This window comes from Felis catus, chromosome C1, assembly GCF_018350175.1.
Source record: "Felis catus isolate Fca126 chromosome C1, F.catus_Fca126_mat1.0, whole genome shotgun sequence".
NCBI classification, from domain to species: domain Eukaryota; kingdom Metazoa; phylum Chordata; class Mammalia; order Carnivora; family Felidae; genus Felis; species Felis catus.
The window spans coordinates 92,517,630-92,532,293 of record NC_058375.1 but is presented as its reverse complement, the minus strand read 5'-3'; the positions used below and the strand labels follow the sequence as shown (position 1 = coordinate 92,532,293).

The window sequence follows — 14,664 nt, the reverse complement described above, 5'->3', positions numbered from 1 at the left end:
GTGGGGAGAAGTACACCAAGGGGGTGTGTGTCAATACAACATTGAGTTGTTAATCTACCAGAGCCTGACAGTTCAGACAAAACAAAGCATTGGCTCACCCCAAAATTGCATAATTAAAACTCTGCTGATAAATTCTTGGCCCATTTCAAGCCATGTACCCACAGAATTTTTTATTTTTTTTCCAAGATCTTATTTAAAAAATTTTTTTTAATGTTTATTTATTTTTGAGACAGAGCATGAATGGGGGAGGGTCAGAGAGAGGGAGACACAGAATCTGAAACAGGCTCCAGGCTCTGAGCTGTCAGCACAGAGCCTGACGCGGGGCTCGAACCCACGGACCGCGAGATCATGACCTGAGCCGAAGTCAGCCACTTAACCGATTGAGCCACCCAGGCGCCCCTCCAAGATCTTATTTAAATTCCAGTTAGTTAACATACAGTATAGTATTGGTTTCAGGAGTAGAATTTAGTAATTCATCACTTACATATAACACCCAGTGCTCATCACAAGTGCCCTACTTAGTGCCCACCATGCTTCAGCCCATCCCTCTACTCACCTACCCACCTCCTTTACCCACAGAATTTGAAATCTGGGTGGGACTTTGGGAATCTTTCATGATGTCAAGTGGTGCCATTTCTCACAGATTAAAAAAAACAGTAAGCTACACACCCGTACCTGCTATTCCAAGATGGATTTTGAGAGTCTCTCCACCTTTTCTATCTTCTTCCAGAGATTCAGATTCACCAGCAATTGGTAGAGACATTGATGTAGAAGGAGGCCTGTAAATAAATATTTCAAAGGATCAGAACTTGATTAATGATGGGTGAATCAGAAAGCTTGAGATAGTGTTAAAGAATGGTTGTGGAGTCAGTGCACCACTTTAGTAAGGTGCCTGCTTAACGGTACCTCTTTGAGGGTGAACATCATAAAAATCAACACATACTGTATGAGCTGCCTCAAAACTGGAATACACTTCATGGGGAAAACAAAAAGATTTTTAGTCAACAAAAAATGTGAGACCAGAAAGGGGATTGCCTCCACAGAGTCTGGAAAAGAGGGGCTCTGGTTGTGTGTCCCTGGCACCATCTGTGGAGGATGCTTCAACTGTCAACTCTCAGACAAGGCAGGGAGGTTACCTGAGGCAGAGAAGGTGGTATCAAGACCCTTTGTATCTGAGGTCGGAGGGGAATACATCATGCCTTCTACTCCAGGGCCTGAGCTCTCTTGTTGGCCTACTAACTTCTTAAATGGTACCCACGGTTTTAACTTCTACCTTGTTCTCTGTCAACGGCTTACTTACCCTAGGGGGAATCTGTAAAGAGCCCCAGTTGTTTAGATTGTTTTTTGGGCTGGATTCTCTAGGAGTAGGTGATAGATAGCTTTTCATTGGCTAATTCAAGGCTCCTATCTCCATGTGGAAGATGTGTAGCAGGTTGGGGCAAATCTGAGTTCTAACAAGATTTTTTTTTTTTTTTTTTAAATAAAACATCCCTAACTTTTGAGGTTGACAGTCTAGAGGAAAACCACATCTTCCTAGAGACTATCCCTTGGTGACCTGAGGTAAAATAGGGAGGTGGCTGAAGGGATAGTGGGTGAAGCTGACCCACTACGTGGCAATTCCTTTTTTGTTTTTGTTATTTTGTATTTACTGAAATTCAAAACATACTAGCAAAGTACCTCTAAAATAAAGATTGCTAAAATAAACTAGAAAAGTATTTCCAAGATACAGATGACCAAAAATTAGTTAGCCTGAGTATATTAGTTATGTTGTTGCTGGAACACATTACCACAAACTTAGAGACTTAACATAAATTCATTATCTTACAGTTTCTGTTAGAGGTCTGACGTAGGTTCCACTGGACCAAAATCAAGGTGTTGGCAGGACCACATTCCTTCCTGGAGGCTTTAGGGGAGAACCTGTTTCCTTGCCTTTTCCAGCCTCCAGAGACTGCCTGCACTCTTTGGCTCAGGCTCCTTCCTCCATCTTCAAAGCCAGAAAGGCTGCATCTCTCTCTGACTGTTCTGTATTTCGCATTTCCCTCTAACCCTGACATGCTGCCAATTACCTTTTCTCTTGGATTATACCTCTTCCCTTTAAGGACCCTTGGGATTATAGTGGGTCCACGTGGAGAACCCAGAATAATTTCCCTATTTTGAAGTTAGATTACTACTTTAATTCCACCTGCCACCTCATTCTCCTTGGCCATTTAACTCAACATATTCACACGTTCTAAGGATTAGGTGTAGACATCTTTGGTGGTGCTGGGGACATTAGTCTACACACATTAATATACTACAGTTTAATATTTTCATGACAGTTCAGTAATTGTCATTCAGTTGCCCTAATACAGAATTTATCTTTTTTATCTATGTAAAACATTAAACTGGCCAAATGCAATAGTAACAAAAAAAATGTAATGCGATACAAAACCCATTGTACAACAGTATAAGTAGTGGTTATTTGTATACATATGTTCATATATGTATATATAAAACTATACATGTGTACACATGTGTATGTGTATATATTGTGTGTGTACATATATTGTGTGGTAATTCTTAAATTCTTAATATGTCAGTAGAATCCTCTGGCTATTTAGGTCCTTGAAGATACAGACATTTAAGACCGTCATTAAACCTATTTCGAGATTCTTTCTTTCTTTTTTCTTTTTGTGTTTATTTATTTTGAGAGAGAGAGAGAGAGAGAGAGAGAGAGAGAGAGAGAGAGAGAGAGAATGAATGAATGAATGAATGTGGGGAGGGGCAGAGAAGGAATCCCAAGCAGGGACATAAGACTTGATCTCACAAACCATGAGATCACAACCTGAGCCAAAATCAGGAGTCGGATGCTCAACTGACTCAGCCACCCTGGTGCCCTGAAACCTATTTATAAATTATTTTTATCATAAGGTCTCCTAAATTCCAAAATTGCATATCCTGTTGGGATATTTTCAAGTATTTGTCTTGCAAGTATATTGAAGTCAATATATGCCCAGCTAAGGCCATCTTCTCTTCCTAAATCTGCTTTCTTGTATTCTCCAACTCTGTGAATGTCATCGTAGTCCACAAAGTCACTGAAACTACAGTCCTAGATACTGCCTCTGGGTCCTTCCTACTCACATTTCTCCATACCGAAACAGTTTCCAAATCCCACAGATTCTCCCATGTTCTTCCTATTTGTCATCTTTTCTCTGCCTCCAGTAATTACTTTAGTTTTGTCTTTGTACCTTAAGACCACAAGAGTCTCCTAGCTAGGAGCTTGTTATGAACATGTTATTCTCTGATTAAAAGCATGTCAATAGCTCCTTTCAGATAAAGCACAAACTCTTTATAAGGCCCTTTGTAGTCTGGCCTAGACCTACTTCTTCAGTTACCAAAGGCTGTATTTTTAAATAGTGTGAAATAATAGTGGCCTAAAAAGCCCTGCATTCAATATTCCATAAGAAAAAGTAACATGCAAAACAAATACACTTACAAAGAATGGAGTCTACAGTCCCAGTCATTAATCACTGATGGTGACTCATGCCTGCCTGTCCTATTTTTTTAATGCCAAGTCCTTTGTTCTTCCTTTCACAGGTGGCCTGATTCCAGTGTCTCCATCCCTCTACCTCTTAGACCTGTTTTCCAACTTTCAGTGCTCCCAGCCTGTGGCCTCTTCCCTTTCTCCCTGTCTCTCTCTGGCTCCACTCTTTCCTGTTCAGCCTGACTTCAGGGCCACAATACTTTTAGCAATACCTTCAGTTTGGCATCCCTTGTTCTCAGGTCTCAAAACACTTGAAGAACCCCAACCCTTGATAATTTGAGCCTTCTTCACTAACTTAGTTAACTGGGGTAACTAAGCATTACAGAGAAAATTCAATAGTTTTGAATTATTGAATCAGTCCATGGGGACTGATATTAATTATGGTCTAAAATTTATAGTGGGGCCTTGGCAGCTCTCCTAAGTCTCCCTACACAACTCAGTCATGTTGAATAATCACTGTGCTTAACGTGTGTCAGTTTTTATTCTATTACCCCTTTTTGTTCTGAAAATGTTTTTGTATCCCTTATAAGAACTTGCTTAATATAGCTCAATTACAGAACGAAGAGATGAGATTTTATTTTAATGTCACAGCAACGTTAAGAGTATGTGAAAAATGACCTGAAGTGACAATATTACGTACTTGATATTCATGCCCTGTAACAATGGCATAAACTCATGCAAGACGTTTTCTATTCCTGGAATGTCCTACCCACCTCCTCTGCTTGATAATTTCCTATTCATCCTCTAAAAATTAGCTCAGTATCACCCCCTCAGTGAACACTTTCCTTCATTTCAAGAAAAAGTAGTTAGGGACTCTACCATCCATGCCTCAGTAGCATCATATGTTCTGTGTCTGTCTCCCACAGAAGGAGTAAATTTTTCAGAACAGGGGCTGGCCTTAAGTTTGGTAAATGTTATTAGCACATGGCAGACAATCAATGCACACGTACAGAATAAATGAGTGAATCCTGGGACCCTGGACAAATTAGTTCCTTAACCTCGGAGCCTCAGGGTCCTCACTTAAAAAATATAGATACTGTATCAGAGTTGTTTCAACATTTAAATTGGAAGACAGTAATATTTACTAAATCATTTTGAGAAATAGTACTCTCCTTCCTTCTAGAATATGAATGCTCCAGAACCCTAGCTATTCAAGAGGATTATCATCCCTAGATCTACTTTACCACCATATTGTCAGATGTCAGTGTAGCATGTATTTTTTCTCTCAAAATATCCTTTTTCTCTTAAAATTCTTAAAAAAAAATTTTTTTTAATCTTTATTTTTGAGAGATAGAGAGAGACAGAGTGCGAGCGGGGGAGGAACAGAGAGAGAGGGAGACCAGAATCTGAAGCTGGTTCCAGGCTCTGAGCTGTCAGAAGAGAGACCAACATAGGGCTTGAACTCACATTCATGAGATCATGACCTAAGCTGAAGTAGGATGCCCAACCGACTGAGCCACCCAGGAGCCCCTCTCTTAAAATTCTTAAAAAGATTTTTATTTTTGTAAGTAATCTCACCCAGCGTGGGGCTCGAACTCACAATCCTGAGATCAAGAGCTGCATATTCCACCAATTGAGCCAGCCAGGGGCCCCTATCCTTTTTCTTTATTAGCACTAGTGGTTGGCTTTTTTTTTTTTTTTTTTTTTTTTTTTAGCCAGTTTCATTCTTTTACAAGAGTCGGATATTTGATGATTTGCAGAGAACTACAAAACAGAGTCCAGGGCAGGTAGGTAGAGGGTGACTTACCAGCTGTCTTATTCATAAATACAGGCCTTATGGCATGAAATTTATCTTTCAGAAAATGATACAAATTATGGTACAGATCCTATGCTCATAAAATGTCAAAACTAGGGGCGCCTGGGTGGCTCAGTCGGTTAAGCGGCCGACTTCGGCTCAGGTCATGATCTCGCGGTCCGTGAGTTTGAGCCCCGCATTGGGCTCTGTGCTGACAGCTCAGAGCCTGGAGCCTGTTTCAGATTCTGTGTCTCCCTCTCTCTGACCCTCCCCCGTTCATGTTTTGTCTCTGTCTCAAAAATAAATAAACATTAAAAAAAAAAAAAGTCAAAACTAGAATTTAAAGCTGAGAATGCTGAAGGTCTGCTGTATTCTTGTTAGTTTCTCTAGGTTTAAAAAAAATTTTTTTTTAAATGTTTATTTATTTTTGAGACAGAGAGAGACAGAGCATGAATGGGGGAGGGTCAGAGAGAGGGAGACACAGAATCTGAAACAGGCTCCAGGCTCTGAGCTGTCAGCACAGAGCCCAATGCGGGGCTCGAACTCACGGACCGTGAGATCATGACCTGAGCCGAAGTCGGCCACTTAACCAACTGAACCACCCAGGCGCCCCGAGGTTTTTAAAAACTTATATCCTGAAAAATTCGAAGATAGACAAAAGCAGAAAGAATAGTAGGATGAACCTCTCCAGCAGTTACTTACATCTATGTCTTAGAAATATTCAGTCATGTGACTCAGTTGTTTTTGCCTTAGTTTCCCCATCTGTAAAATGAGAACTTGGATTTTATAATACTTTTAAACTGGCTTGATGAAGCTCCTCCCTTGGAGACTTTAGGGGTAGTAAGGTACTATATCTTTTTTCAACAGAAAAAACTTATATATTGATATTTATAATACATTTGAACACAAAGATTTGTGGCTAAATATTCTGAAAAAAAATCACTGGACTGGACAAATTCCAACACTCTTTTCAGCTCTAAAGTATTGTGATTTTACATATTTGAGATATACTGAAATACAATATAATAAAAACAATTTACTTTTTATCTTAAAAAAAGTTTTTTTTAATGTTTATTTATTTTTGGGAGACAGAGAAACAAAGCAGGGGAGGGGCAGAGAGAGAGGGAGATACAGAATAGGAAGCAGGCTCTAGGTTCTGAGCTGTCAGTACAGAGCCTGATGTGGGACTGGAACCCACGAAGTATGGGAACATGACCTGGGCCGAAGTCAGATGCTCAACCAACTGAGCCACCCAGGTCCCCCCAACCCCCCGCTTTTTTTCTGTTTTAGAGAAAAAGTGCAAGCAGGGGAGAGGGGCAGAGGGAGAGACAGAATCTTATTTATTTTAGAGACAGAGAGCATGCATGCAAGCGAGTGGGGGAGAGGGGCAGCAGGAGAGAGAATCCTAATCCATGCTGAGCGTGGAGCCCAATGTGGGGCTCGATTCCATGACCCTGGGATCATGACCTGAGTTGAAATCAAGAGTTTGATGCTCAACTGACTGAGCCACTCAGGTGCCCTCCAAATAATTTACTTTTTACATCAGTAGTTTAAACACTTTTCTGTTTTTTTAAAGTTTATTTATTTTGAGAGAGAGGGAGAGAGCATGTGTGCACACGTGTGCATAGGGGAGGGGGAGAGACAGAGAGGGAAGAGAGAATCCCAAGCAGAGCCCAACTCTGGGCTCGATATTATGAACTGTGAGATCAGCACCTGAGCTGAAAAACCAAGAGTCGGATGCTCAACCAACTGAGATACCCAGGCGCCCCTTACCATTTTTCTATTCAGTCCATACTCAGTATGCATAAGTGCATGGATGGGTCAGAGATGCTCCTTTTCCACTGACAGTTGTACAATTTCAGATATTCAGAGAAAAGAGAAAATAACTATTGGGAGTTTGGTTCTCCTGAGAAATATTTTTATGTATCTTGGGATTAGGTGAAGTCTGTTTATTCTAATGAGTTATAAACATCTTTCCTATAAATATAAATTCTAGACTCTCAGAATTACATTCCCAGAGATAATACAGAACATAAGGTGATATTTTTGAGCTCTTCAGTATTTGAGTTGCACAAGTGGAGAGATAAAATGGTAGAGAAAGGGCCAGAAAGGGAATATTCTTAAGTTCACGAGAAGGAATGATGAATTCCTTTCCTTCCACTTTGTTTTGCTGCTCATTTTCTCATTTTGCCTTAAACTGATTCCACTAGAAAAACACTGTTACCTAAGAAGCCAAATGTAGCATAGCAAAAATTGTTTAGTCTCAACAGAGCAGGATATAAAGAAAGAAGCCAGGAAATTACGGTTCAAGAGATGACAACACAGGAAAGGTAAGTTATAGTAAAATGCATAGTTTAATCAATTGATTTTTTATTAAATATGTATTTTCAACTTTACAAAACACTGTAAATAGGGAACTATATGGATGTTACTATTAAAAACATGGAAGTTGGTGCACAGGGAAAAATTAAGATTTTCTTTCCTTTACTAAATATATTTTTCTCAGATATTCAAGTGATATATAATTAATTTTGTTTTGTAATTGAGTGTCTTCAGTATTGCTAACAAGCAAGCCTCTCCCCATTCAGCTCACTCTCCCACACTCTGACAGGACTCTTCCACATCTTTCCTCTTTCCTCAAACCCATCGCCATCTTTCCCGTCCGCACTCTTCAATGATCATCTCATTTCCTATTTCACTAGGAAATAAGGAGAAAATTGAAAATAACTTCTATATGCTTCCATTTCTCATATAACTGCATCTAAAGCCATATTCTCTGCATTCATTGCTCTTGACAATCCAAGGACACCGTCTAGCAACTGTCCTTTTTCTCTTCTGTGTCCCCTCTCTCCCTACCGAACCATTCAGATCTGTACACAAATACTATCTCCCATCTTAAAAAACAAACAAACAAACAAACAAACAAACAAACAAGTAAACCCAAAGACCTGCTCTTGACCCTGTATCCTCTTTTTATTTGTAACTTGATTTTCTGTTCCTTTTTTTGCAGCAAAATTGTTTATGCTGTCTCCAATTTTTCTCTTCTCAAGCCCTCTTTAACCCAATCCAGAAAGGTTACAGGCTCCCAGCAATCTATCAAAATGCTTGTCAAAGGCACTGGTGGTTTCTGGACAGCAAATCCAAAGGTCAGTTTCCAGTCCTCATCTTCCGTGATCTACTTCCACAGTGTGGGACACAGCCAATTACCCTTTCCTTTTCGAAACACGTCCCACACTTGGTTTTTCAGGACAGTCTTCCACTTTGGTTCATTCCTTTTCTTTCACAGGTTGTTCCTTTGCTGATTCTTCCCCATCTCCCCAACCTCCAACACTGGAGTGTCCCACCCTTCAGTCTGTGGTTCTTTTCTTTATTTATAGTCACTCCCTTTAGGTCATTTAACCAAATTGCATGGCTTTAACTGCTCTGTATGTGCTGATGACGTCATGATTTCCAAAATTATGTCTTCAGCTCGGGCCTCCCCACTGAACTCTTAGTGTTATGTCCAACTGCCCACATGATGTACCTGGCTGGATATTAAATAGGGATCTCAAATCCTATTTGACATGCCTAACATCCAAGCTCCCAACCCCCAACCTGTTTTTCTTAGAGGCTCTGCTATTTCAGTAAGTGGAAAAACCATTTCTCTAGTTACTCAGGCCCTAAACCTTGGACTACTGAAACGGCCTCCTAACCCTTTACCTATTTCTGCCATTCCTCCTGTCGTTGCTCCCCCAAATTGTCTACTCTCTACCTAGCAGCCATAAGTCCGATGATTTTATTCCCTTGCTCTAAACCCTCCAGGAGCTTATTGTCTCACTCAGGTTATAAGTGGCTGACGAGACTCTTCATCACCTGATCCTATCTCCAATCCCCCTACTCCTCATTCTCTCTGTTCTAGACATACTGGTCTCCTGGCAGTTCCTGGGACATGACAAACACACTCCTCCCTCAAGACCTTTGTCCCTGTTCCTCTAACTCAAATGCTCTTTCCCCAAATGTCTGCATGGCGTGCTTTCCACCTCCTTTAGGTCTCTGCTCAAATATCAGCTTTGCCAGGGAGGACTTTCTTGACTATACTCTAAAACAGCAACGTTTCTCCCCACCATGCCTTCCTACCCTGCATTATTTTTCTCCAAAAACCTCATTGCTCTTTTTAAATTATACATGTATTTATTAGCTCGTTATTTGTTTTCCTCTTAGAATACATGCTCCAAGAGGTCAGGGACTTGGTCAATTTTTTTTCACTGCTGTTTCTCTAGTGTCTAGAATAGGGCCTAGCACATGGTAAGGCAGTTAAGAGGTATCTGTTGAAGAAATGAGTACGTCTGCGGGGGTCAAATTAAAACATTTAATTTGTATAGTTTCACCCAAAACTTGAAGATGATAAAAGACCTATAGCTTAAATAATTTTAGACTGTGGGGAGCTTGTTTGGTAAAAGGTAATAGTAACTTCTATGTGGGTCAGGTCAGTCTCCTAGAAAAAGAACAGTCCGTTCACTAGCAAATATGAAATATGAATGCAAAAATTTAAACAAACAAAAAGAAACCACTTTTATACTTTCAGATAAATAATTCATTTACGAAGCTTCAACTTACGTTTTAAAACATGGGTCTCCAGACATCAGCTGCATACTGATCAAAACCTGAATATTAGGAAAAGAAATGTGATTATAAAAGTTTCCTTGAGAGGAGAAGCCACATTCCGCTAATCTATGCATCCGCCACAGAATCTAGGCCAATATTTTCTGTTTAGAAAGTATTAAATAAAATGATAGCTTAATTGGGTTACATCCAGTATTAAATTGCTGCTTTATACAGACACAGATTTAAAACTACTTTTTAACATTCAAAACTCTGTAACTGCAAAAATCAGAGTGGAAAAGATGCAAACAAAAAGCAAGTGCTGCCCTAATAACAGTTCTGTGGGTGTGTGCTGTGCTGGTCTAGTTTATCTGTCTTTCCTCCCCAATTCCTGTGGTGCCCAAGTGTCTGGAATGTTTCCCTCCAACTTGCCATGTTGTTGCCTCATGGGCTGCCTGAAGTGGCTTGCAAGAGCACAATGCTTCTGGCCCGTGTTCCAGCTTTAGATCAGAATTTAAACCTTTGCTAATGCTTTCTGAAATGCTGCTGTTCTCTAGTTGTGACTGTCTTTTAAGACTCAACCACAGCGGGCAGGGGGGGAGGAGGCGCCTGGGTGGCTCAGTTGGTTAAGTGTTGGACTCTTAATTTCAGCTCAGGTCATGATCTTGTGGTTGTGGTGAGATGGAGCCCCGAGTCAGTCTCTGTGCAGAGTGTGGAGCCTGATTGGGATTCATTCATTCTCTCTCTCTCTCCCCCTCTGCTCCTCCCCCGGACTCACTGGAGCTCTTTTTCAAGATAAATAAATAAACATTAAAAAAAAAAAAAAAGACTCAGCCATAGGACCTTGTTTCCTTCTTCTGGGAGTAATAATGATAACGGTAGTAATAACAACAACATTAACAGCAATCATGATTTGAGAATTAATTATGTGCCATGCATAAGCTGTGTTTTATAATGCAAGATTTCACTGGATCTTCAACACTCCTATGAGAGATGGATATTTTCATTTTAAGCTCAGGAGATATATTAGTATTTTCAAGATCAGGTAGCTAATAAAGGGCAGAGCTGAGATCCGAAGCTAGGACTGCACAATACTAAAACCCACGGTCTTTATGAAGAGGAGGAGATATAGTGGCTGACATGTATCCTAATATAACCAACCTCATTTCTTTCTTATTTCTTCACCCCAGTGCCTCCACTGCTGTTCTTTTCCCCTTTGAGCACTACACTTACTAAATGTGTGCGTCTGGGCCTGCTGCGCTGGTAGCGTTATCCCCTCCACCACAGTCTGGTTTCTAACTCCGTCAAAACAGCACTCTTGAGTATCTTTAATGTCTGAGGAGGGAGGGAGATGGCACATGCAGCTCTTAAGAAATTGTGTGGGGAAGCAGAACAGAGAGAGTAGGATAGTGGTTGGAGGAGGTGAGAAGCGGTTTTTGTTTTAAACACAGCAGATACTAGAGCTGTTTCTCCGTATGTTAATGAGGATGATTCACTAGAGATAGAGAACATCAGGAGAAGGGATAGTCCAAATGGCACCGCTCTGGATTAGGCAAGCTCTGGATTCTTCAACCCAAGGGAAGCGATTGACTTCTGACAGGGAGAGGGGCATTTCCTTCATTGTAGCCAGGGCAAAAAGGATAACAGGTTTGGACAGACAGGAAGAATCATAAATTCGGCAATGGGAATATGAGGGAATTTGATTTAATGGCTTCTGTTTTCTCAATAAAGGATAAAGAAAGACCATCAGTTGAGAGTAAGAGTGGTGCACAGAGATCCAAGGAGAAAGAAGGTATACAATAGAGTCTCTAGAAAAATGGGAAAGGATGCTTTCAAAGGAAGTACAGTTGCTTGATGGCAGGGAGCAAGACTGAAGGAATGGCCGCTGGATGGTTGTATGATGTTCTCCAGCAACATTCAGCAACTAGGATGCAAGTCCAGAGAGGACAGTTGAGTCTGACTGGGGTCGGGGATTACTCAGGGGAGAGCAATGAGGGAGACAGGGGCAAAGGAGCGAGGAATATTTTTGAGCATAGGATAATCATGGATCCCAGAATCAAAGCTGGATAAAGAGGGAAGTGGAAACAAGTGGAGGCTGGTAAACAATGAGAGCAGTCAGGTTAAGGATAGCCAAGTGAACAGTAGACCAAGAGGACTGGAAACATAATAGATGGGGGCAGGGGATACTTGGAACTAAAATTCTGGAGGTGGTGGAGTTTCTAGAGGTAAGTCTAGACTGTGACCATGGGGTGTGGAATGGAGGTGAAGAAAAGGAAAAGGTTCCTGGAGAAGGGTAGTTTGAGGAAAGGAGAGGTCCCAGGTACATGAAAGATTAGCTAGAGGGAGAGAATGCACAGAAAAGACAGTCTGCAGGGACAGATCACCCACCAGATGGTGGAGTCATCAAAAAATGATGACAGGAGGGATGGAAAGAAAAACTGTGAGCCAGGAGCTAAGTCATCATAAGTAGGAGAGAGAAGGTAACTAGGTGACCAGGAGATGACAGCTCAGGCAGGGAGACAGTGTGTGTGATACAGAGTGGTATGATCTATAAAAGACTAATTTCTTTGTAGGGCCAAGTGGGAGAAATGGTGTGAAAGGATCAATGGAGAGCCAAAAGGAAACTACTCCAGGAGCTGGCCCTAAGGAATAGCAGGGGATGGAATTTAAAATTAGAAGGTTATTTCAATTCCCAGAACACGTGGGTGGCTCAATCGGTTAAGTGTGGGACTCGATTTTGGCTCAGGTCATGATCTCACGGTTCAGTTCGTGAGATCAAACCCCATGTTGGGCTCCACACTGGGTGTGGAGCCTGCTTAAGATTCTCTCTCTTAGGGTGCCTGGGTGGCTCAGTAGGTTAAGAGCCTGACTCTTGATTTTGGCTTAGGTCATGATCTCATGATTTGTGAGATCAAGTCTTGCTTCAGGCTCTGTGCTGAAAGTGTGGAGTCTGCTTGGGATTCTCTCTCTCCCTTCCCCTTCTCATGAGCCCTTCCCCTGCTCATGCTCTCTCTCTCCCTCTATAGATAAATAAACATTAAAAAAAAAAAAAAAGATTCTCTCTTTTCCTCTGCTCCTCCCCTGCTTGAGTCCATGCGTGTACACGTGCCTTCTATCTCTTTCTTAAAAAAAAAAAAAATAAAGAAAAAAAAGAAAGTCATTTCAATTCCTAATGAAAACACTATTCAGAGAAGGATTACCTTTCTTCTTACACTGCAAACATGAAGAAACTTAGCGGCTTGTTCAGCTTGTTTGGGATCAGTCTAAGAAGGAATAGGGCAGCCTGTTTCTTCAGAGTCTGATGCTTAGACGGCATGGCAACATGAAAAGACCACTGACTACATAATGGTAGAGATGCATTCTGGTCTCTGCTCTGCTACTGATGACTGATGACTTTAGTGAGACACTTAACCTTCTGAGTCTCAGCTTCTTCATCTATAAAATGGAGAGAATCTATCCCCACTGAAGAACACTCTTTACCTTACACGGGTATATGCAAGTACTTTAAATTTTTTTCTTTAAATTTTTTGAAAACAAAGTTTGAAAAGTGTAGGTATAGGGTAATTCTTTGCTCCACTAACTTCCGACCATACAGTTTTTACTAGGAATTATTTTCCTTTCTTATCATTAGATAACTTACCATCAAGGGGTAAACTAACTAAAATACAGCAAAAGGTCTGTCCGGTGAGGCTTAGTAGGTACAAGACACTTTACAAAATATTCTGAACTGGTCTCATTTAATACTCCCACCAACCGTATGTGTTCTCTGTGGCCACCACACTATGGGGCTGCTGATGCTACTTGGAAACAACATCGCAGATGCCCAAAGTGAGTTCCACCTGTCACTCTACTAGTTACCAGAGAACCCAGTGACTTCTATGTGCCCACCATAGCTGCTTGGGAAGTCACTTTTCGGGAGTGATACATGTTTTAAGGTATTCATTCATCATGCTCCTTACTGTCAATGAGCCTGATGCTGTAGCAGTTGTATGTACTATTCCCTGAATGTTCACAGCCTCAGAAACACCTTAGGATCATGAAGGTGAACATTTGTTACTTTTTGCTGCTTCTGTGATATGGGTAGCCTTTTTCCCTTGAAGGTGAGTATTTCAGTGTGGTGTGGTCAGCTTATGATCTCAGTACTGATTCCCATCTTGCCCTTGACTGTGTATACCTATGCTTATTCAAAGGCAGAGATTCTCATTTGTTGACATGTAAATCTCAAAACATGCTTACTTTAAGAATGGAATTATCCTGTCTTGTATTTTTGGTATCATAGCCTTCCAGTAAACAGCGACGAGTGGTATTTCCTGATCCAGCAAACTCTGCCAGGTTTAGATCTGCAAAGCCCAGCTATGAAAAGAAAGGGAATTATATTAATAGAATATCTACTAGGCTTCTATCATATTCTCCTTAAAATAAACATTCAACCCATGCTCTAGACAAGTTTTCTCAAACAACGGTCATTTGCAAGGGTGGCCATCTTAACAATATCTGCCCCATTATTTGCTTAATGTGTATCTTAAGATTGGCTCACCTTTTTGTTAAAATATATCACCTTTTCAATTCTTAAGCAATATGATCTCTGAAATCACAGACTTGATGCACTAAATATGTATTTTTTCCTGTACACACTGAAATATATAACTGTTGAAGTAAAAATAATGTTTATCAAACAATTAAAATCATTCCAAGTAGCAGCAGTACTCATCCAACACTGTGGGAAACGGCAGCAGACCAATCATGCATGATCATCTGCATATTCATATAGAAAACTGATCAGACTTTCTTCTCCCCATTCTGGTTCTGGCTCCTTTCCCAGTTA

The 14,664-nt window shown here is 40.7% G+C and overlaps 1 protein-coding gene across 6 annotated transcripts in view; it reads right to left on the bottom strand.

Annotated features, from left to right (window-relative positions):
* Positions 1 to 14,664, bottom strand: part of FAM102B (family with sequence similarity 102 member B) — a 94,880-nt gene that overhangs the window by 15,667 nt on the left and 64,549 nt on the right. For all 6 annotated transcript variants that reach the window (XM_003990390.6, XR_006582825.1, XR_006582823.1 and 3 more), the window contains exons 4-6: positions 14,076 to 14,192; positions 9,855 to 9,901; positions 676 to 779 (exon numbers count right to left, since the gene is read on the bottom strand). In XM_003990390.6, the coding sequence (XP_003990439.1) occupies positions 676 to 779; positions 9,855 to 9,901; positions 14,076 to 14,192 (268 nt within the window). The remainder of the gene's footprint in view (positions 1 to 675; positions 780 to 9,854; positions 9,902 to 14,075; positions 14,193 to 14,664) is intronic.